The 17,537-nt window shown below is 43.3% G+C and overlaps 1 protein-coding gene across 1 annotated transcript; it reads left to right on the top strand.

Annotated features, from left to right (window-relative positions):
- Positions 1-9,161: 9,161 nt before the first annotated feature.
- NPAP1 (nuclear pore associated protein 1) lies at positions 9,162-16,278 on the top strand. Its single transcript, XM_050797591.1, has 2 exons — positions 9,162-13,592; positions 13,809-16,278. Exon 1 carries the CDS (start codon positions 9,281-9,283, stop codon positions 12,758-12,760), a length of 3,480 nt encoding a protein of 1,159 aa, XP_050653548.1. The 5' UTR covers positions 9,162-9,280; the 3' UTR covers positions 12,761-13,592; positions 13,809-16,278.
- The last annotated feature ends 1,259 nt before the right edge of the window (positions 16,279-17,537 follow it).

Here is a 17,537-nt window from a genome sequence, read left to right as displayed (position 1 = left end):
ATTGCTTGAATCCAGGAGGCAGAGGTTTCAGTAAGCCAAGATCGTACCACTGCAGTCCAGCCTGGGAGACAGACCAAAAGTCTGTCTCAAAAAGAAAAAAAGAAAACTGGACATTTGAAAAATAGCCACATACCCTATTTTTGCAGACTGGCTCTGTGCAGGGCAGTCCTTCACCCATTAGCTGGACTCTCTCTGAGCCTAGGGACATCCATAGGTGAAAATTTAAGGTCTTCTTAGGTCTTTTCTGAGTATGTATCTTTCCTGGGCCTGAAAGTGGCCTTCTCAACTCTCCCATATACATGGCTTCCATTGAATGTCTTAATTTTCCAGAGAGTCTCACCCTTGATTCCCCTCTGGGTCTTAGATGGTCTATTGTATATATCCACCTGTAATCTTTATCCCAGGCATGAGGTCTGTAGTCTCCCTGTAGCTTTGACAAGCAGAAAGCTGACATTTTTTCCACCTGAAATCTGAGTTAGGAGAAATAGAAATCAGTCCTTCAAGCAGCACCCGGAAAGGTTAGAACATTGCAGATAAAATATTCTCTTCTGCTAATTTGGGTGGGGGGACTGGTAACTGGCCTGTCATCTCTCCCAGGCCAAGATGATGATACATGAGAAGGGAGATGGGCATTTGCGCAAAGCCAGGTGAAAGTAACACATTTCTTAACATTTGAAGGTGACTTTTTCCTGATTCAGAATGTGTTTGTTTGCTAAAAACTTTGACTATTTTCCAGAGTTTCTATAAGGTTAGTGGAGCCAGTTTCTGTTTCTTTCTTTGGTGTTTTTGGTGTTTCCAGAGCTTGGAGCTTCCTAGTCTGACATTTTGTTTATGTCACTCTTGTTGATTAGTCTTTTCATTGAACCTTTTAATGTATTCTTCACATTCATTGATAATAGGGCAAAGACCATTCATTCTTCAATGCCATTATTTTTCACCCACATTCTAAAGCCAGTTTCTACCATACCACCAAAAAAATTATTGTTAAAGTTAACATAAAATTACATAGAAAAATCTTGGAGTTTAGAGTTCATCAGGACTTCAGTGGAATTCTGGTCCACAATGTATTTGTTTTTGGATCTTGGACAACCATCCTAAGCTCTGCAAGTCTTAGTGCAGTGAGTTTATCCCATTACCTTCACCTGTAATATAATCACATTACAATTTTGATTTAAACTCAAGCTTAGGCCAAAAGCTAGGTTTTCTGTGACTTCTCCCCTGATTAACTCAAAAGCCATCTCTCCCTTCTTCAGATGACTTATCTTATGAAAATCCCATAACAGCTTTTATGCCTCCTTTGAATTAGTACAGTACTTCTTGTTTGTATCGTTTCTATGTCAGTTGCCACTTTGTAACTAGAAATAATTTTTTCTGTTTGTTCATGTCTTGGCACTTTCATAAGAATGTGTTCCTGTGGAAGAAAAGTCATGTCTCTATCTGCTAATTAACCTATTGCATATTTATTGACTGTTTCCTGGACATTGTGTTAAGTTCTGGTTATAGATGATAGTGAAATATAATTCCTCCTCAGAAAGTCACAGTCTTTTTGGGAAAATAGATAAATCCAGCAGCCTATGTATCAAATAGTTTTGCATTTCCCACAGATAATGTAATTCATAGGTACAATAAATTCATGTATCATAGGTAAATATTTAAATGCTTATTTGGTATTAAAATCCAGTTAACCACTTTTCTATTTTCTCCTTGGTTTACTCCTTGCTATCTGGCATAAACTTCAGATAGCCAGAAGCAAACCTCAAGCGGTTCAGAACTTTAGTTCTGAGAAGTATCTAGAAGTTCAGGTGATTACTTGGCATTTATACAACTTGCTTTACGTGAAAATACAGCTGTAAATCTCACAAGGTTTGGTGATCTTTTAAGAATTTCATTATGTTCTGCTATTAGTTGGAAGACCTATAAGAATACCCCCCTTTAAAATGCAATTTAATATACAGCAGGCTATGTGTTAGCTAAGTGAGCTCAAGAAATGAAGGAAATACGTTTTAGTTCCGTTTTGGACCCCCAGTCAAACCATCCACTTCTGTTCTATCTCTGCCATTTTATCTTCTATAAAATGGAGGAAGCTCTAAAGACATAAAGAGATGCTTCACAGCTTCATATTTAATTGTCTTTATTTGTTTTAGAATACCAATGACATATACCAATGACATATAAACAACTACTATGGTACCAATGACATATAAACAACTACTACAAAGAATCAAATAATTTTTGAGTCAAGTAGGACTCTGTCAAAACAAAGAGAAGTAAAGGACCCCAAAATGACTATGACTTTTTCAAGGGGACACAATTATTTTTTGGTAGATCTGGAACAAGAACCTAGATATCCTCAATTCCACTTTATTGTTCTTTCATTGGGTTCTGAACACAGATAAATAAACAAAATAAAATTCTTCTCTTCTACATAACTGGTTGCAGGTCCTGGCAAGATTGAAATTGGAGTACTAAGAAGTATCTGAAAAATTCTGAAAGCTAGATGATACATACCAGGTACATAGAAACATGTAGTACCTGAAGATGATTCTATAGGTGAGCACAGCTGGTAATTCAATGTGTGCATGTACTGTAGTTTACAACAGGACAGTTAAATTTCATTTTCTGATACCTTGAAGGCTCCTCCCCAATATACAACACTAAATAAATATTTGAACTAGATCACATTTAGTTCTGCATGCTTATATACACCAATAAATAATTTGTTGTAGTTACCTTGATTTTTAATTTATACTTGATTATTTCCAAACACAAAACAGAGTTGGACATAGGTGTATGAGAGGCTGCAGAGATAAAGTGAGCTCATATCATTCACTGCCAAAATTAAGATCCTAATAACAACCTCTACATACCTGAATGTGTTCAGACCAACTATCTTCATTTTACAGGCAAGACTTCTGGAAAAATCAAGCTGAAGAATTCTGAACCACCCAATGTCCCTTATCTGTTTCAATAAGTATAATTATATAATATGGGAATTCTTCTGAGTGACAGAGAAGGGCAGTCCGGCTGAACATCCCCATGGCCATAATGCAGATATGATGGTCTCAAGCTATTTTAGAAAGACTGAAGTCTACTATTCCCATTACTTATCTTAATAGAAAATAACATTTAATATTCCCTATGTTTTGTGCTGGATAAATCTTTTTCCCTTTATTAAAATGAGTAGCCCATAACTGAGTCCAAAGTTTGTACATTGTTGGAAGCTGAATAAATCTCTGTGGGTTACCAGGACCTCATTAATAAGTCACAGCTTTCTAGGGAGGATGTGCTGAAAAACTCACAGTTTAGTTTTACATTTATAACTAAATTATGATATAACCTTGATGAGTTAAGCTCATCTGTAAATGAAGAATACTGATACTTGCTACTTCAAAGGGCTCTTTTAAAGCATTCAATAAATTAATAGAGGTGTATATGCATGCATATATTTTAATACTTATACATACTTTAAAAGAACCCTACAGAATCCACTACAAAAATTTTGTGATGTGTCTCCCTAAACTAGTTCCTAACTACCCTGTTAAAATTATTTAAATGAACAAAAATCTATGTATTAAGATACACATCAGGGAACTCTAAATACTGCTTCTCACAGTACCTTTTCCCAACCGTGCTGCCTTCCTCTTCACACAAATCTTCAGTTCAGAAACCCTAGGGATTAATTCACTAATCCACCCACACCTTTATTCATTCAAGAAAATTATTGATACCCTACCAAATATCAAATACTGGTTTACAGGTATATTCAAGGAATATTAGCAGCGAAAAAAAAAAAAGGTAAATATTCCTACCTTCTATTTTAGTGGGGGATGGGGGCAAAAATAAACAGATGAATAAATATATAAACATAAGTATACACATGTAAATTAAATTTAAATAAATAGGTAAAATAAATAGTATATCAGGTACATCCTAGAAAGAAATATAATGCAGGGAAGGGAGGCGAAGAGTGTCAGTTGATGTGGGGGTTGCAATCTGAAATTATGTGGAAGGTAGAATTTAAGAAGAAGCGTAATGGGATCCTAGGAAACAACAATGTGTATGTCTGGGAAATGAGTGTTAGAAAAGAAATGGTAAAGAGAACAGTCAGATGGGACAACCATGGGCAAAAGTGTTCATACAGTATTCAGGTAACAGAAAGGATGATGTCACTGTGTAGGGGAGAGAGGGATCAGAGTGGAGAGAAGGAAATGAAGTCAGAAAAGAAATGGAGACCTCTGATTGCTAGGGTTTTGGAGGCATTTTAAGGACTTTGGCTTTTGCTTTGAGTAAGCCATTGAAGAGGCTTGGGTGATATTATCTGACTTACATTTCCACAGGATCTCTCTTGGATATCATTTTGATTAGAGATTGTAGGAAATTAAGGACAAGATTGCGGAGACTAGGCTGGGCGCATTGGCTCACACCAGTAATCTCAGCACTTTGGGAGGCTGAGGCGGGTGGATCATGAGGTCAGGAGTTCAAACCAGCCTGGCCAAGATGGTGAAACCCCGTCTCTACTAAAAATATAAAAATTAGCCGGGCACGGTGGCAGTTGCCTGTAATCCCAGCTACTCGGAAGGCTGAGGCAGGGGCATCTCTTGAACCTGGGAGGCGGAGGTTGCAGTGAGCCGAGATTGCACCACTGCACTCTAGCCTAGACGACAGAGCAAGACTCAGTCTCAAAAAAAAAAAAGAAAAAAAAAAGTGGGGAGACGAATAATCGATTCAAACAAGTGATTTACTGAAAGATGTGCCTTCTGCTCAGTAAAGACATAGATCGGGGTTAGCAAAAATGACCCACAGATCATTTTGTATGTCCTATGAGTGAATAATGATGATTACATTTTAAAAGGGTTCTTGAAGAATAAAAGAGAGGAGGTAAAAGAGGAAGAGGAAGAGGAGCTACAGAAACTGCATTTGGCCCACAAAGACTTAAATATTTAAAACCTAGAAAATGTTTGCCAAAACCTGAAATAAAGCATCTGACTGGAAGTAGGTCCTCAATAACATTGGAAAGAGGAATACATGAGTAAGTTAGTTGCTGAAAATATTGTGAAGTAATAGATATCGAGAAACATCTATGACTTCATCCCCACCCTCACAAACAATGCCATTCATTTCCATTGAGCTAATGAAAAATGCACTTTGGTTTTCAAAACAGTTAACAAAAAAGCACTGTCTTACATTAAAAATGTCAAAAAAAATTTATATAGTAACAAAAAATAAAAAGCATTTTCACAGTAATTAAAATTTTACAAAGCATTTCTATATTGATTATGTAATTTAATCTTCCAATCAACTCCATGGGATAGGTATTATTTCCCCATACAGAAATTACCATATCCTAAATCCTTAGTGACTGATTCCTCAAGAAACGTTAGAGTCTGGAATGCTACATATGTTAATACTAAGGGTAGTTTTCTCCTATGGGAAGTTTGGCTTCCAGAATGAACAGGAACTTTCAGTTCAAGGTGACAGACCAGGAACACATATTTACTTTGTGTTCCTCCTGAAATTGTACTTAAATAAAAGTATACAAGTACCAAAATTTAGTAGACCAATGAAAGCCAAGAGATTGTGGAAGTCATCAACCATAGAAAGGTCTTGATACATTTCTGGAAAAAAGTTAACTGGAAGGGAAATAGATGAAACAACCAAGGAAAGGCTATGCTAAGAAGGAGCGGCACAAAGTCAGTCTGTCCTTGCTGAACCCTGGTTACAGTAAAGGGCAGAAGATTGTGGACAAATGTGAACCTGGAAGAGCCAATTCTTCTTAATGAATCCTGTGTGGCTAACTGGGCCTAAATTTAAAATAGAGCCAAGAAGCCATTTGCTGACTAGAGTTTATAACTGTACTGGCCAATTGGAACTAAGCCAATGTCTTTCTTTCTTTCTCTCTCTCTCTCTTTTTTTTTCTTTTTTTGAGACAGAGTCTTATTCTGTCACCCAGGCTGGAATGCAGTGGCATGATCTCGGCTCACTGCAATCTCTGCCACCTCACCCAGCGAAGTAGCTGGAATTACAGGTGTGCACCACCACACCCGGCTATTTTTTTTTTTTTTTTTTCTGGAGTTTTAGTAGAGACAGGGTTTCACCGTGTTGCCCAGGCTGGTCTCAAACTCCTGATCTCAAGTGATCCACCCACCTGGGCTTCCCAAACTGCTGGGATTACAGATGTAAGCCACTGTACTAGGCCAGAACTAAGCCAGTTTCAAACCTTCATTTGCCTAAAGAAACTTATGTGGGACCCTGGACAGGGAACTTTTGCTATAAAACCCAAGTCTTCCCTTTGTTTTCTGGAATGCACCTTTGTTTTGCACCAGAGGATGCAGTTTGCAAACCGTTCACTGGAACAAAGTCTCTTTCCTCCACATTCCACATTCTTTTTTCAGATAACTTTTCTTCACGAGAGAGGAGACCAAAATTATTTTAGGGAAAGAAGTTCATTTAATGAGGTTCATGAGTCAGTAAAGTGCAGAAGATTCAGTGTGTCCTCACATTAACTCTGTATGACTTACAGTGGATTGTTGGCGAGATAGTTCAACCACAGGGTGCTAGGTATGGTTTATTGTCACTACCATGATTCTATACAAAGCTGGCCACCCAGAGATTCATTTGATATGATTGGAGATTGGTGCTTTAAAAAATTATTAAATTACAAGTAATCTCAGCTGGCAATTATAAATTGTTGCTATTATCACAATATTTATGTAATTATTAAATTAAATTTTTGGAAAATATTTTGCCTTGACAGATTTCATCTTAACATGCTTGCTTCTGTCAAGTCAAACGATCTCAGAATAACCATTTGCCATCTAATGTTATTTTGCCTCACAAGGACAAGGAAGATTTTATATTCAAAAAAAGCATCTATTCCCATTTGACAAGAAAAATAAAGAGGTGGAATTTTCTGGAATACCCTTGTCCAAATTTCCTTTTATTGTCCTGAAACCCCAATATTCATTATTTGTTTAATGAATTTTTCCCCTTTGGGGGAAAATGGCTGTAATTTATTGTTTTCAAATAAGCCTGACATTTGATCATCTTGTTTCAGAGTTCTCGTAGGAAATCTTTGTCCAATATTTGTACCAGATTATTTTTGTTCAAACAAATGATATCAAGAGATTACAGTTAAATGCCATAACTTTAAACAATTTCTCTGTTCCCTGAGAGGTTAGGAAGGACTTATAATATGTCTCCTCTTTTGAAACAAAATTTGGGTCGGAGCAAAACTTTGTGTCCTAGAAACATAAGCTTTGTTGGATATGGAAGCCCACATTTACTCTGACATACTATAAAATATATGAGCAGAGGGATAAAATGGATTTTGTAGTATGTTAACTAGGCTTGATGTTATTTTAAATCGATTTTTTAAACTAAAAAATACATTAAAATATTTTTTCTGATCTCTGATTCATGGTTCTGAACCTTCCACGTGTCCTATGTCTGGCACACAACATTAGCCCAAAGAGAGCAAAGCAGTCCAGTTAAATAAACCAAAGAAACAAGATTAAAACTAGATAAGGTCATGTGTAGGATTTTCCAAATCTTTCTTGTCATGCTGAAACTTCCAGCTCTTAAGACAGTAACACATATTTCCTTTGTCCTAACAACCAATATTAAGTCTCCTTCCTTGGACATAAGGATATGTGTAGTTATACTTAGGGGACAGTAATGTATAGTAGAGTGGACCTCGCTGGCATGCTGACAATGACCAAATTGTGTTGATCATATTTTAATCGAATACATTGCTCCACTACTAACTTGCAAATTTCTAACATATTCCAAGAGGGCCAGAGAACTGGTTTATCCATTTGGATTAATCCACTGGTGAATTTCTTTCAGGATAGGCCAAAATGGATCTGGACTATAATCTTTACATATTTAGATCCTTCAAACTAGATCAAAAAGGAAATCTGGGCTGCAAGGCTCAATTAGAAGAACAGTATGGGATGCTGCTTTGCTGACTGTTGGTGGTCACTGCCCCGTGTCTTCAGAGGAGACTGGAGCCCAGTGCCTGCCATGATCAACTTACGAGGTGAAGTAAGGGCTTCCCCCTAGGCATGCATGTGCTTAGTACAGATGTGCTGTGTGCTAGGTACCCTAAGGACTACAGAAAATAATGAGAATACATGATGTGTCCATAACAAGGAGGCACACAGGCCAGAGCACAAGCTCTGGAATCACACAGCCCAGGTTCGAAGCGTGGCGAGGCCACTGCCATATCAATGACCTGAGGAGCAGCCTAAGGCTTAAATGTTGTTGCTGCTGCTGTTTGGGGTGTGTGTGTGTGTGGTTTTGTTTTGTTTTGTTTTGTTTTGTTTGAGACAGAGTTTTGCTGTGTCGCCCAGGCTGGAGTGCAGTGAGGTGATCTCGATTCACTGTAACCTCCACCTCCCGCTTTCAAACGATTCTCCTGCCTCAGCCTCCCTAGTCGCTGGTATTACAAGTGCGTGCCACCACGCCCAGTTAATTTTTGTATTTTTAGTGGAGACGGAGTTTTACCATGTTAGTCAGGCTGGTCTTGAACTCCTGACCTCAGGTGATCCACCCATCTTGGCCTCACAAAGTGCTGGCATTAAAGGCATGAGCCACGGGCGCCCAGCCTTAAATGTTTAAAACAAATTTGTGAAAAGAAAAGCAGTGAAGAGGCCCCGCCTGTCAGGAAGAGATGTGGTGGGGCGTAGCATCTACTCAGGACAAGGCACCATGTCCCCTCCTCGGAAACCCTCATGGCCTGGCTGGTGACCCTGGCGCCATAGAGAAGGCACACCTGGCTCCAGGCAGCACAGAGGCACTGCCAAGGTCCTGAGGGAGCCTGGCAGGATATGGGTTGTCCTGTGCTCAACTTCAAGCAGATGTACCCTCTGTGAACCGGGGAATGGGGACGGCCGACACAGGGCCACTGCGTGCGACAGCGCCGGGCCAGGGCTCCTCGAGGAACAAGCAGAGCCGGCGCCCAGGTGACGAGAGCTCTGGCGACGGGCCCGCAGGTCCCAGCAGTTCCCTCACAGAGGCCACGCGGTGCAACACGTGCCACCAGCAGCGGGGCTTCCGGGGGTCCTGGGACAGCTGGGGCCGACAGGGCGTCGCCCTTTGCCCTCTGACCCCTGCGTTTTGCGCCCCCGCTGGCGCGCCCTGGTTCTGTGAGGAACCTCGCAGAGGCGTCGCAGGCGCCCAGCCAGTCAGTTTGTGCTTGGTCGCCAGAGGAGGCGGTGGCTGAGGAGAGCCGAGTCCACCGCTGACCCTGTTGTACGGTAGGAGGCACGGCTAGCTCTAAATGGGCAATTTGTTTAGTAAATTTAGACCCGGGTGTCGCCGCCGGCCTGTACCAGGGCCAGGGCGTGGCGCCCCCGCTCCCCTGGCCCGGGACGCCTCCCAGCCAGGCCGGGTTCACCCCGCAGCCACCCCGCGCCCTTTCCGCGGCTTGTTCCGCCGGAATGCCCGTCGCAGGCCTTCGCCAGGCGGCATCTTCGTCGCCCCTAAGAGGCCGTGTCCTCTCCCGCGGGCTGCGGCCGCCCCTCTGGGGGTCCTGCCGGCTGTGGGCTGGGGGCTGGCCACGAGGAAGACACCCGTGCTGCCTACTCGGAACCCCCCGAGGTTTGGACACCCCAGCTCCGTGAGGATCCCTCCTCCCAGCCGCGCGTTCACCCTCCGGCTGCCTTCACCAAGTGAGCCGCCTGCGGTCACGGCCAGGAGGCCCATCCCAGCCACTCTCCCGGAGGAGACCGAGGTGCGGGCCCAAGAAGGGCCCAGAAGGGCAAAGACGGGTGAGGATCCGGTGCAGATCAAAGGGGAGGATGACGAGAAAAGGGCCCCCCTTAGCAGCGGAGAAGCATCGTCCACATCCAGGTCCCAGGGCACCCAGGAAGACCTCGCCTCCTTCATCTGCAGCCCTGGGCCTCTGGAGGGAAATGTCCACCACAGGTTCTCAGAAAACAGCGTGAGTGAGAAGGCCCAGGCGTCTCCAGCGAGCTCCTGCTTGGAAGGCCCTGCCACGCCCAGCACACACAGCGAGGCCGGATGTGCCCGGCATCTTGGAAAGCCTGATCCGGCTGCAGCAGCGCCCCCTGAGCCAGTCGCGGGCTGCTCCCTGCTGCCGCAGAAGTTGGCCGGGGAGGTGCCGAATGAAGAGCCACCGCCCAGCTCTCTAGGCTCGCCGAGTCTGCTGATGTCCGGAACGAGGATGCCTGATGGGAAGCCTTTCGGTATTCCTCCAAGGAGCACTGCTCCTCCCAGAGCTGCCCGCAACAGGCCCTGCAAAAGGAAAATGTCGATTCCACTGCTGCTGCCGCTGCCCCCTTCACTGCCGTTGCTGTGGGATCGAGGTGAGCTTCCCCCACCTGCTAAGCTCCCCTGCCTGTCTGTCGAGGGAGCCCTACACACCTTAGAGAAGAGCCCTGAGTATAAAAGGAATAGCAGAATCTTGGAGGATAAAACAGAGACCATGACAAACAGCAGCTTCACCCAACCTGCCCCTTCTTTCTCCCCACCTGTGGAGACTACAGACTCCCTGCCCCTTGCCACTTACACTGACACTTCACAGGTCCCAGCTCCTTTGCCCATCCCTGACTTGGCTGACCTGGCTACTGGACCCCTCATTCTGCCTGTCCCTCCACTTTCCACCACACCAAAAATGGATGAGAGAATAGCATTCACAATCCCTAACTCTCCTCGGGCTCTTCCTGCTGACCTTGTTCCCCTTTTGAGGGATCAATCTAATGAGAAAGGAGGCTCTTGTCATTCAGTCGTAGGAGCAGCGCCTCCCACTTCTGACCCCCCAACACCTCCTAGCCTCACACCCTTCTTCAAGCCTCCTGTCAGAAGGGAGTCCCCAATATCTATGCATGTGGATTCCCCTCCTCCTCTTTCCTTCCTGACTCTTCTTCCAGTCCCTTCCACCAGGACCTCAGTTATCACCAGCAAGCCTATGAATTCCACATCAGTCATTTCCACTATCACAACAAATACATCTGGCCACCTAACCTCACAGACTACGGTAGACCCTGAAGTAGTTAACATGGATACTACTGCCCCTTCTCAGGTTGTTATTTTCACATCTTCCCTAAGCTCCAGGGTGAGCTCACTCCCAAATTCCCAAATACATTGCAGTGCAGAGCAGAGGCACACAGGAAAGACATCAGTCTACACATCTCCACTTCCATTTATATTCCACAATACCACCCCAAATTTTAACCAATTCTTTGGAAAAGAAGCCACCCCTCAGCCCAAATCTGGGGCTCCTGATGGGCAGCAGCAGAAAGCTTCTCTCCCCGGTGCCTGTGTTTTTCTGAGCCTTCCCATCATTGCTCCTCCAGTCACCTCCACTTTAGTGAACAGTGCCTCTACAGCATCATCATCCAAGCCTCCCATTGAAACCAATGCTATGAATACCACTCCTCCCTCCAAGGCTGTCATCTTGCAGTCTGCCTCTGTCTCCAAGAAGAAGTACCTCCCATTTTACCTGGGGCTTCCTGGTTCTGGGAACACACGACCCAGTAGCAACATTGCCTCAGTCCAAGCTTCCACCAGTTTGCCTGCACAGTCAGTCAGGGGAACAACTCCAACTTCCAACTATGCTTTAAATCCAGGAGCCACCGCTCAGCCCAAATTTGGGGCCCCTGATGGGCTACAGCAGAAAACCTCTCTCCCCAGTGCCCATGATTTTCTGAGCCTTCCTATCATGGTTCCTCCAGACACCTCCACTTTAGTGAGCAATGCCTCTGCTGCATCATTAGCCAAGCCTGCCACTGACGCCAGTGCTATGAATACCACCCCTCCTTCCAAAACTGTCATCTTGCAGTCTACCTTTGTCTCCAGGAAGGAGTACATCCGATTTTATGTGGGGCTTCCTGGTTCTGGGAACATACTACACAGTGACAACATTGCTTCAGCCCAAGTCTCCACCAGTTTTCCTGCACAGGCAGGCAGGAAACCAGTCACAACTTCCAGCCATCCTTTAAATACAGAATCTATCTCTCATTCCACACTTGGGGCCACTGATGGGCAGCAGAAGTCTGACAGTTCTTTTATTCTGGGGAATCCAGCAACCCTAGCACCAGCTATAGGCTTACCATCTCCCTCAGCCCAGCCACTGAGTGGCAGCATAATTCCACCAGGTTTTGCAGAGTTAACATCACCATATTCTGCATTGGGCACACCTATTAATGCCGAGCCTGCCAAGAGTCACAACGCAAGTGCTTTCCCCAATGGCACAGCAAAGACTTCTGGATTTAGAGTTGCCACTGGGATGCCTGGCACTGGAGACAGCACCTCACTGGTTGGAAATACTATTCTAGGCCCACAAGTGATTATGGGACCTGGAACCCCTATGGATGGTGGGAGCATTGGATTCACCATGTCTGCCCCAGGCCCCAGTTCCACATCAGGAGAACTCAGCACTGGACAAGAACAGAGTGGGACACCCAGCACCACTTCTGTTTTCCCATTTGGTCGAGTAGCCTGGGACCCAACTGGCCACAGCATGGCTGCTGCACCACAAGGGGCTAATAACATTCCTGTATTTGGATTTACTTCTGCTGCCACCTACATTCCTGGTTTGGACCCACCTACCCAGAATTCAGGCAGCGGCATGGGAGGGGATGGCACCAAACCCATGGTTGGAGGCCCTTGTGTTCCTGCTTTTCAACAGTGCATCCTGCAGCACACATGGACAGAGAAAAAATTCTACACTTCAAGCACCCACCACTATGAACAAGAAACATACGTTAGGAGACATGTCTGTTTCCAACTTCCATAAAAGCACCTGTGGTTCACCTGACCACACCACATCAGTTGTGGTTGTAAACACCAGCATTATCCCTTTGTATGGTCATGCTTCCAGTTTCACCTTCATGCCAAGCTCCTGCCACATACCTCTCCAGAACTCAGGTTGTGCACCAGGAGGCGACAACAACATCCCTGTGGTTGGAGGCCCTTGTGCTCCCTTTCTCCATCAGTAAATGTGGGGCCCACCCGGACAAAACACAGGTGGTACATCTGCAGTGAATGCCAACATATCTTTAATTGGAGGTCCTTGTGTATCCACCTACCAACAAAGTACCTAGGGCCCATCTGGACAAAACACACAGATATACATCTTCCAGGAGTGCCAACATTCATTTAATGGGAGGCCCTCATGTGCGCATGTATCAGGAAATCACCTGGGGCCCACCTGGACAAAGCACAAACCATGCCATGAGGGGCAGCAACACAATGGCTGTGACTGGTTGTGCTTTTGGTCTCCCATTCACACAAAGCATCTGAGGCCCACCTTGCTAAATGCAGGTGGTGCAATAGGAGATAACCCCAGACATTCATAGGGAGAAACCTTTAGTCTCCATTTCAGTAAAATACTATGCACCTGCCCAAGGTGCTCCTTTTGACTTTAGAGGAACCAGCATTGTTTTTGTTTTGTTGTTTGTTTGTTTGTTTGTTTGTTTGTTTTTGAGACAGAGGCTTCCCCCAGGCTGGAGTGAGCACCTGAGGCCCACCTTGCTAAATGCAGGTGGTGCAATAGGAGATAACCCCAGACATTCATAGGGAGAAACCTTTAGTCTCCCTTTCAGTAAAATACTATGCACCTGCCCAAGGTACTCCTTTTGACTTTAGAGGAACCAGCATTGTTTTTGTTTTGTTGTTTGTTTGTTTGTTTGTTTGTTTTTGAGACAGAGGCTTCCCCCAGACTGCAGTGAGCACCTGAGGCCCACCTAGCTAAATGCAGGTGGTGCAATAGGAGATAACCCCAGACATTCATAGGGAGAAACCTTTAGTCTCCATTTCAGTAAAATACTATGCACCTGCCCAAGGTGCTCCTTTTGACTTTAGAGGAACCAGCATTGTTTTTGTTTTTTGTTTGTTTGTTTGTTTGTTTGTTTTTGAGACAGAGGCTTCCCCCAGGCTGGAGTGCAGTGGCATGATCTTGCCTCACTGCAACCTCCACCTCCTGGGTTCAAGAAATTCTCCTTTCTTAGCCTCCAGAGTAGCTGGGAGTACAGGCACATGCCACCACACCTGGCTAATTTTTGTAATTGTGGCAGAGATGGGGTTCCACCTTATTGGTCAGGCTGGTCTCAAACTCCTGACCTCAGGTGATCCACCCGCCTCGGCCTCCCAAAGTGCTAGGATTACAGGCATGAGCCACTGTGCCCAGCCTAGAGGAGCCAGCATTGTTAGTTAAATACTTGTGTTTGGATGGCCCTGGTCAGAGCAACTGTGCCTGTGATGGAAAGCAGCCACTAGTGACACTTGTACCCGCCAAGGCCTTCATAGGAGCCACTAACTCATTTCTTACTTCTATCAGGGGTCTCAAGGAATAAGAAGCAATCTTCCTCCACATAAAGTTCTCATAAATTGACATTTTTTTCCAAGAGGAACAGGCTCAGTTCCCTCAAGTTAAACTCAACCCGCTCTCTCCCTGCAGAAGCTGGAGGCCCAAAACTAGAGAGAGAGAGAGAGAGAAACAGAGAGAGAGAGTTTGTTGGTGAGTGGAGCAGATGAGCCCAGTCAGAACCGCACTGTATTTTAGTGGTCTTCTACACTGTATAGAGGGTAGAGGAAACGTGTGTATCATCAGCTGTACCCTCTCTGGCTTGACTGTTAACTTGGCTGACCCTACCTCTGGGACAGTTCTCTCTAGTCATGGACAGAAAGGCAAAATTCCCAATTTTGTGGACCCTACATTCTAGTTGAAAGGGAGAGAAGAAGCAACAAACATGGAAATTATCTGGTAAATTAGCCTGTAACAAATGCTATGGAAAATAAAGAAGTACATGGCGGATTGAGATGGTAGATAGAGAAGCAGGGGTTTCAGTTTACACTATGGACAAGCCTCACTGGGAAGGTAAATTTAAAGTCTAGAGAGAGGCAGTTGAGCCAGATACATGAGCAAAGACCATTCCAGATAATAGGAGTGGTCATTGCAAAGGCCCAGAGGAAGGATCCCTGGTGTCCTCATGGAGCAGTTAGTAAGGAAAAGTAGCTGGAATTAAGTCAGCAAGTGGGAGGGAGGGATAGAGAAAAGGAGGACAGAGAATATGTGAGTGGAATTCCTTCCTCCACTATTTACTAGTTGTGTAATTACAGTTGATTCAACCTTCAAGAGTCTCAGTGAAATCAGTACTTTTACTATGGCCTGTTTATCTCACAAGATTTTTGAAAGGATAAAATGAAATAATATGGAGAAATGACTTATAAGCCATTGTTGTAATTTGTTCTACACATAGGGATGGATAGATGGATGGATGGATAGATTAGATGCATAGACAGAGAGAGAGAGAGAGAGAGAGTTGTGGACTGAATGTTTGTGTCCCTCCCCAAAATTCATATTTTAAAGCCCTAACTCCCAATGTGATGGTATTAGGAGGTGGGGCTTTGGGGAGGTGATTAGGTTTAGATGAAGTCATGAAGATGAAACCCCCATGATGGGATTTGTGCCTTTATAAGAAGAAGAAGAAATACCAGTGCTTTCTCTAATTGCCATGTGAAGGTATACCAAGAAAGTAACTATCTGTAAGCCAGGAAAAGAGTTCTCACAAGAAACAGAATTTGCCTTTATCTTGGACTTCCCAACCTTTAGAATTGTAGAAAATAAATGTATATTGTTGAAGCTACCAGTCCATGGCATTTTTTGTAGCAATCAAAACTGACGAAAGAAAAGAAGAAAGAAAGCAAGAAAGCAAGCAAGCAAGCAAGCAAGAAAGGAGGGAAGGAAGGAAGGAAGGAGAGAGAGAGATGATAGATGATTGATAGATAATAGAGAACATATATATGTACGGTCAATGACTGAGTTCCTTAGGCAATGGTGCCTTGATTGCCTTTATTAGGCAATTCAAATAGAAGAATAGAAGAACCCCTTTTTATTAGCATAAAAGCATTTAGCATTTATGAAGCCAACACACATAAAAATATGATAACAGAGACTAAAACATCTGTGAGATTAGGCCTGAAAGAAAACAATCACAGAGAAATTACTGAATTCCTCCTATCACCCTGGGGCCTGATTCATTGACTCTGAGTTGTTTAGTACAGTTCCAGAGGATCAAAGCTCCTGTTTCCTGGCCAGATAATCACCTAACTTTTGTAATCAGAACTGCCTTTCAGAAGCAGAGTGGAAATCCAGTTTTCTTCTAATAGCCCTATACCCTTGCAATATTACTAGGGACAAATTTTTAAAATTCATACTTCATGACATTTTTTAGAAAGCCTCAAGCTAAATATTATGATCCTGGTAAGACAAACTTTAAATAAATGTGTGAGAGATATAAAGATAATTTTTGTTTTCATGTTTTGATGTGCTTATACAACTGAAACTATTTCTAAACAAATAGAAATATTGTTTGATTTTTTATTAAAATAAAAAGTGAACATAATGTCAATTTGAATAATACTGAAATTCAACCTTCCTACTGCAGTTTCCTCCTCCAGAGATAGTTTTGCTACTTTCATGTTACTCCCATATTTCTGAGTTTGCTTTTTACTTCAACTGTTATGTTATCTTACAGATGACATTGTTTTTCCTAAAACTTGAAGTGCCTTCCTTTTTTTCTCCTTGAACTCTTTTCCCATTAAAAAAAAAAATTGTTTTTGGTTTTCTAAAATTTTCAGATAGTATTGTTTACTTGACTGCATCCCTTCCTTTTCCAGAAACCTTGAGCCTCCTCCACTGGTTTGGGAGCAGTAAGACCAAAGTAAGTGTAAAAAGTAAAGTAGAGGTTCCTCTTCAAAGACTTTCCTCCCCATCTAATAAGAAATAAATAGTAACTTCTCTTAAAAGCAAAATTTATTCAAAGACCTGTGCTAACATTCTTAAATATCTGCTATCCATAATAAAGAAATCAGTGTACTTTATGCTCTTAGCTCCCACAGTTTAGCCTAAATATTTGCCCTGGCATGTGTATACTGGTCCAAGCATTAGGTCATAGCCTGTTCCTCTTCCCTATTTAAAAGTGTTTTTACCTTTCTCAGCATTCCACAAGTTACTTCCTCCTTCCTTTGTTCTCCTCTACCTTTGCCTCTTTTAAAAAGTTCTAAGTTGCTAGCCAATCGGGACAAATGCAGAATGTGAGGTCCCGTTCCAGCCAATGGAAACCGGACACAGCAGTAGGGTGAATGCGTCAGGTTATAAATGACCCTGTCTCCTTTGTTCTGTATACTGTCATGGAAAAACTGCTGGCGAGTGTACCCTTTCTGCAGGAAGTAAAAATGGCCTTACTGAATAAATTAAATTTATGTTCAAGTGCTATTTCTTTACGGCATCGAGGAACAAGCATTTCAAATATAAGGACATGGTCTCAGAAGAAAGAGGCCTAAAGGAGCCACCCAAACTTCTTTTAGTTTAGGCCAGAAATGCTCACTAATCACTAATTTTTCAAAAATGTCTAATTCTTGCTGCATCATCCTAATTTCCTGAATCTATGGTAGAGCCAGGAATCTGGATTTCAGGCAGCACTCTAGGGAAGTGTGATGCACAGTCCATGCTTCCTATTCTTCCAAATACTGCTTCAGGCCTTACATGAGAGCTCACCAAAGTCCTCATT

This window comes from Macaca thibetana, chromosome 7, assembly GCF_024542745.1.
Source record: "Macaca thibetana thibetana isolate TM-01 chromosome 7, ASM2454274v1, whole genome shotgun sequence".
Taxonomy (NCBI): domain Eukaryota; kingdom Metazoa; phylum Chordata; class Mammalia; order Primates; family Cercopithecidae; genus Macaca; species Macaca thibetana.
This window is presented reverse-complemented; position numbering and strand designations above follow the sequence as displayed.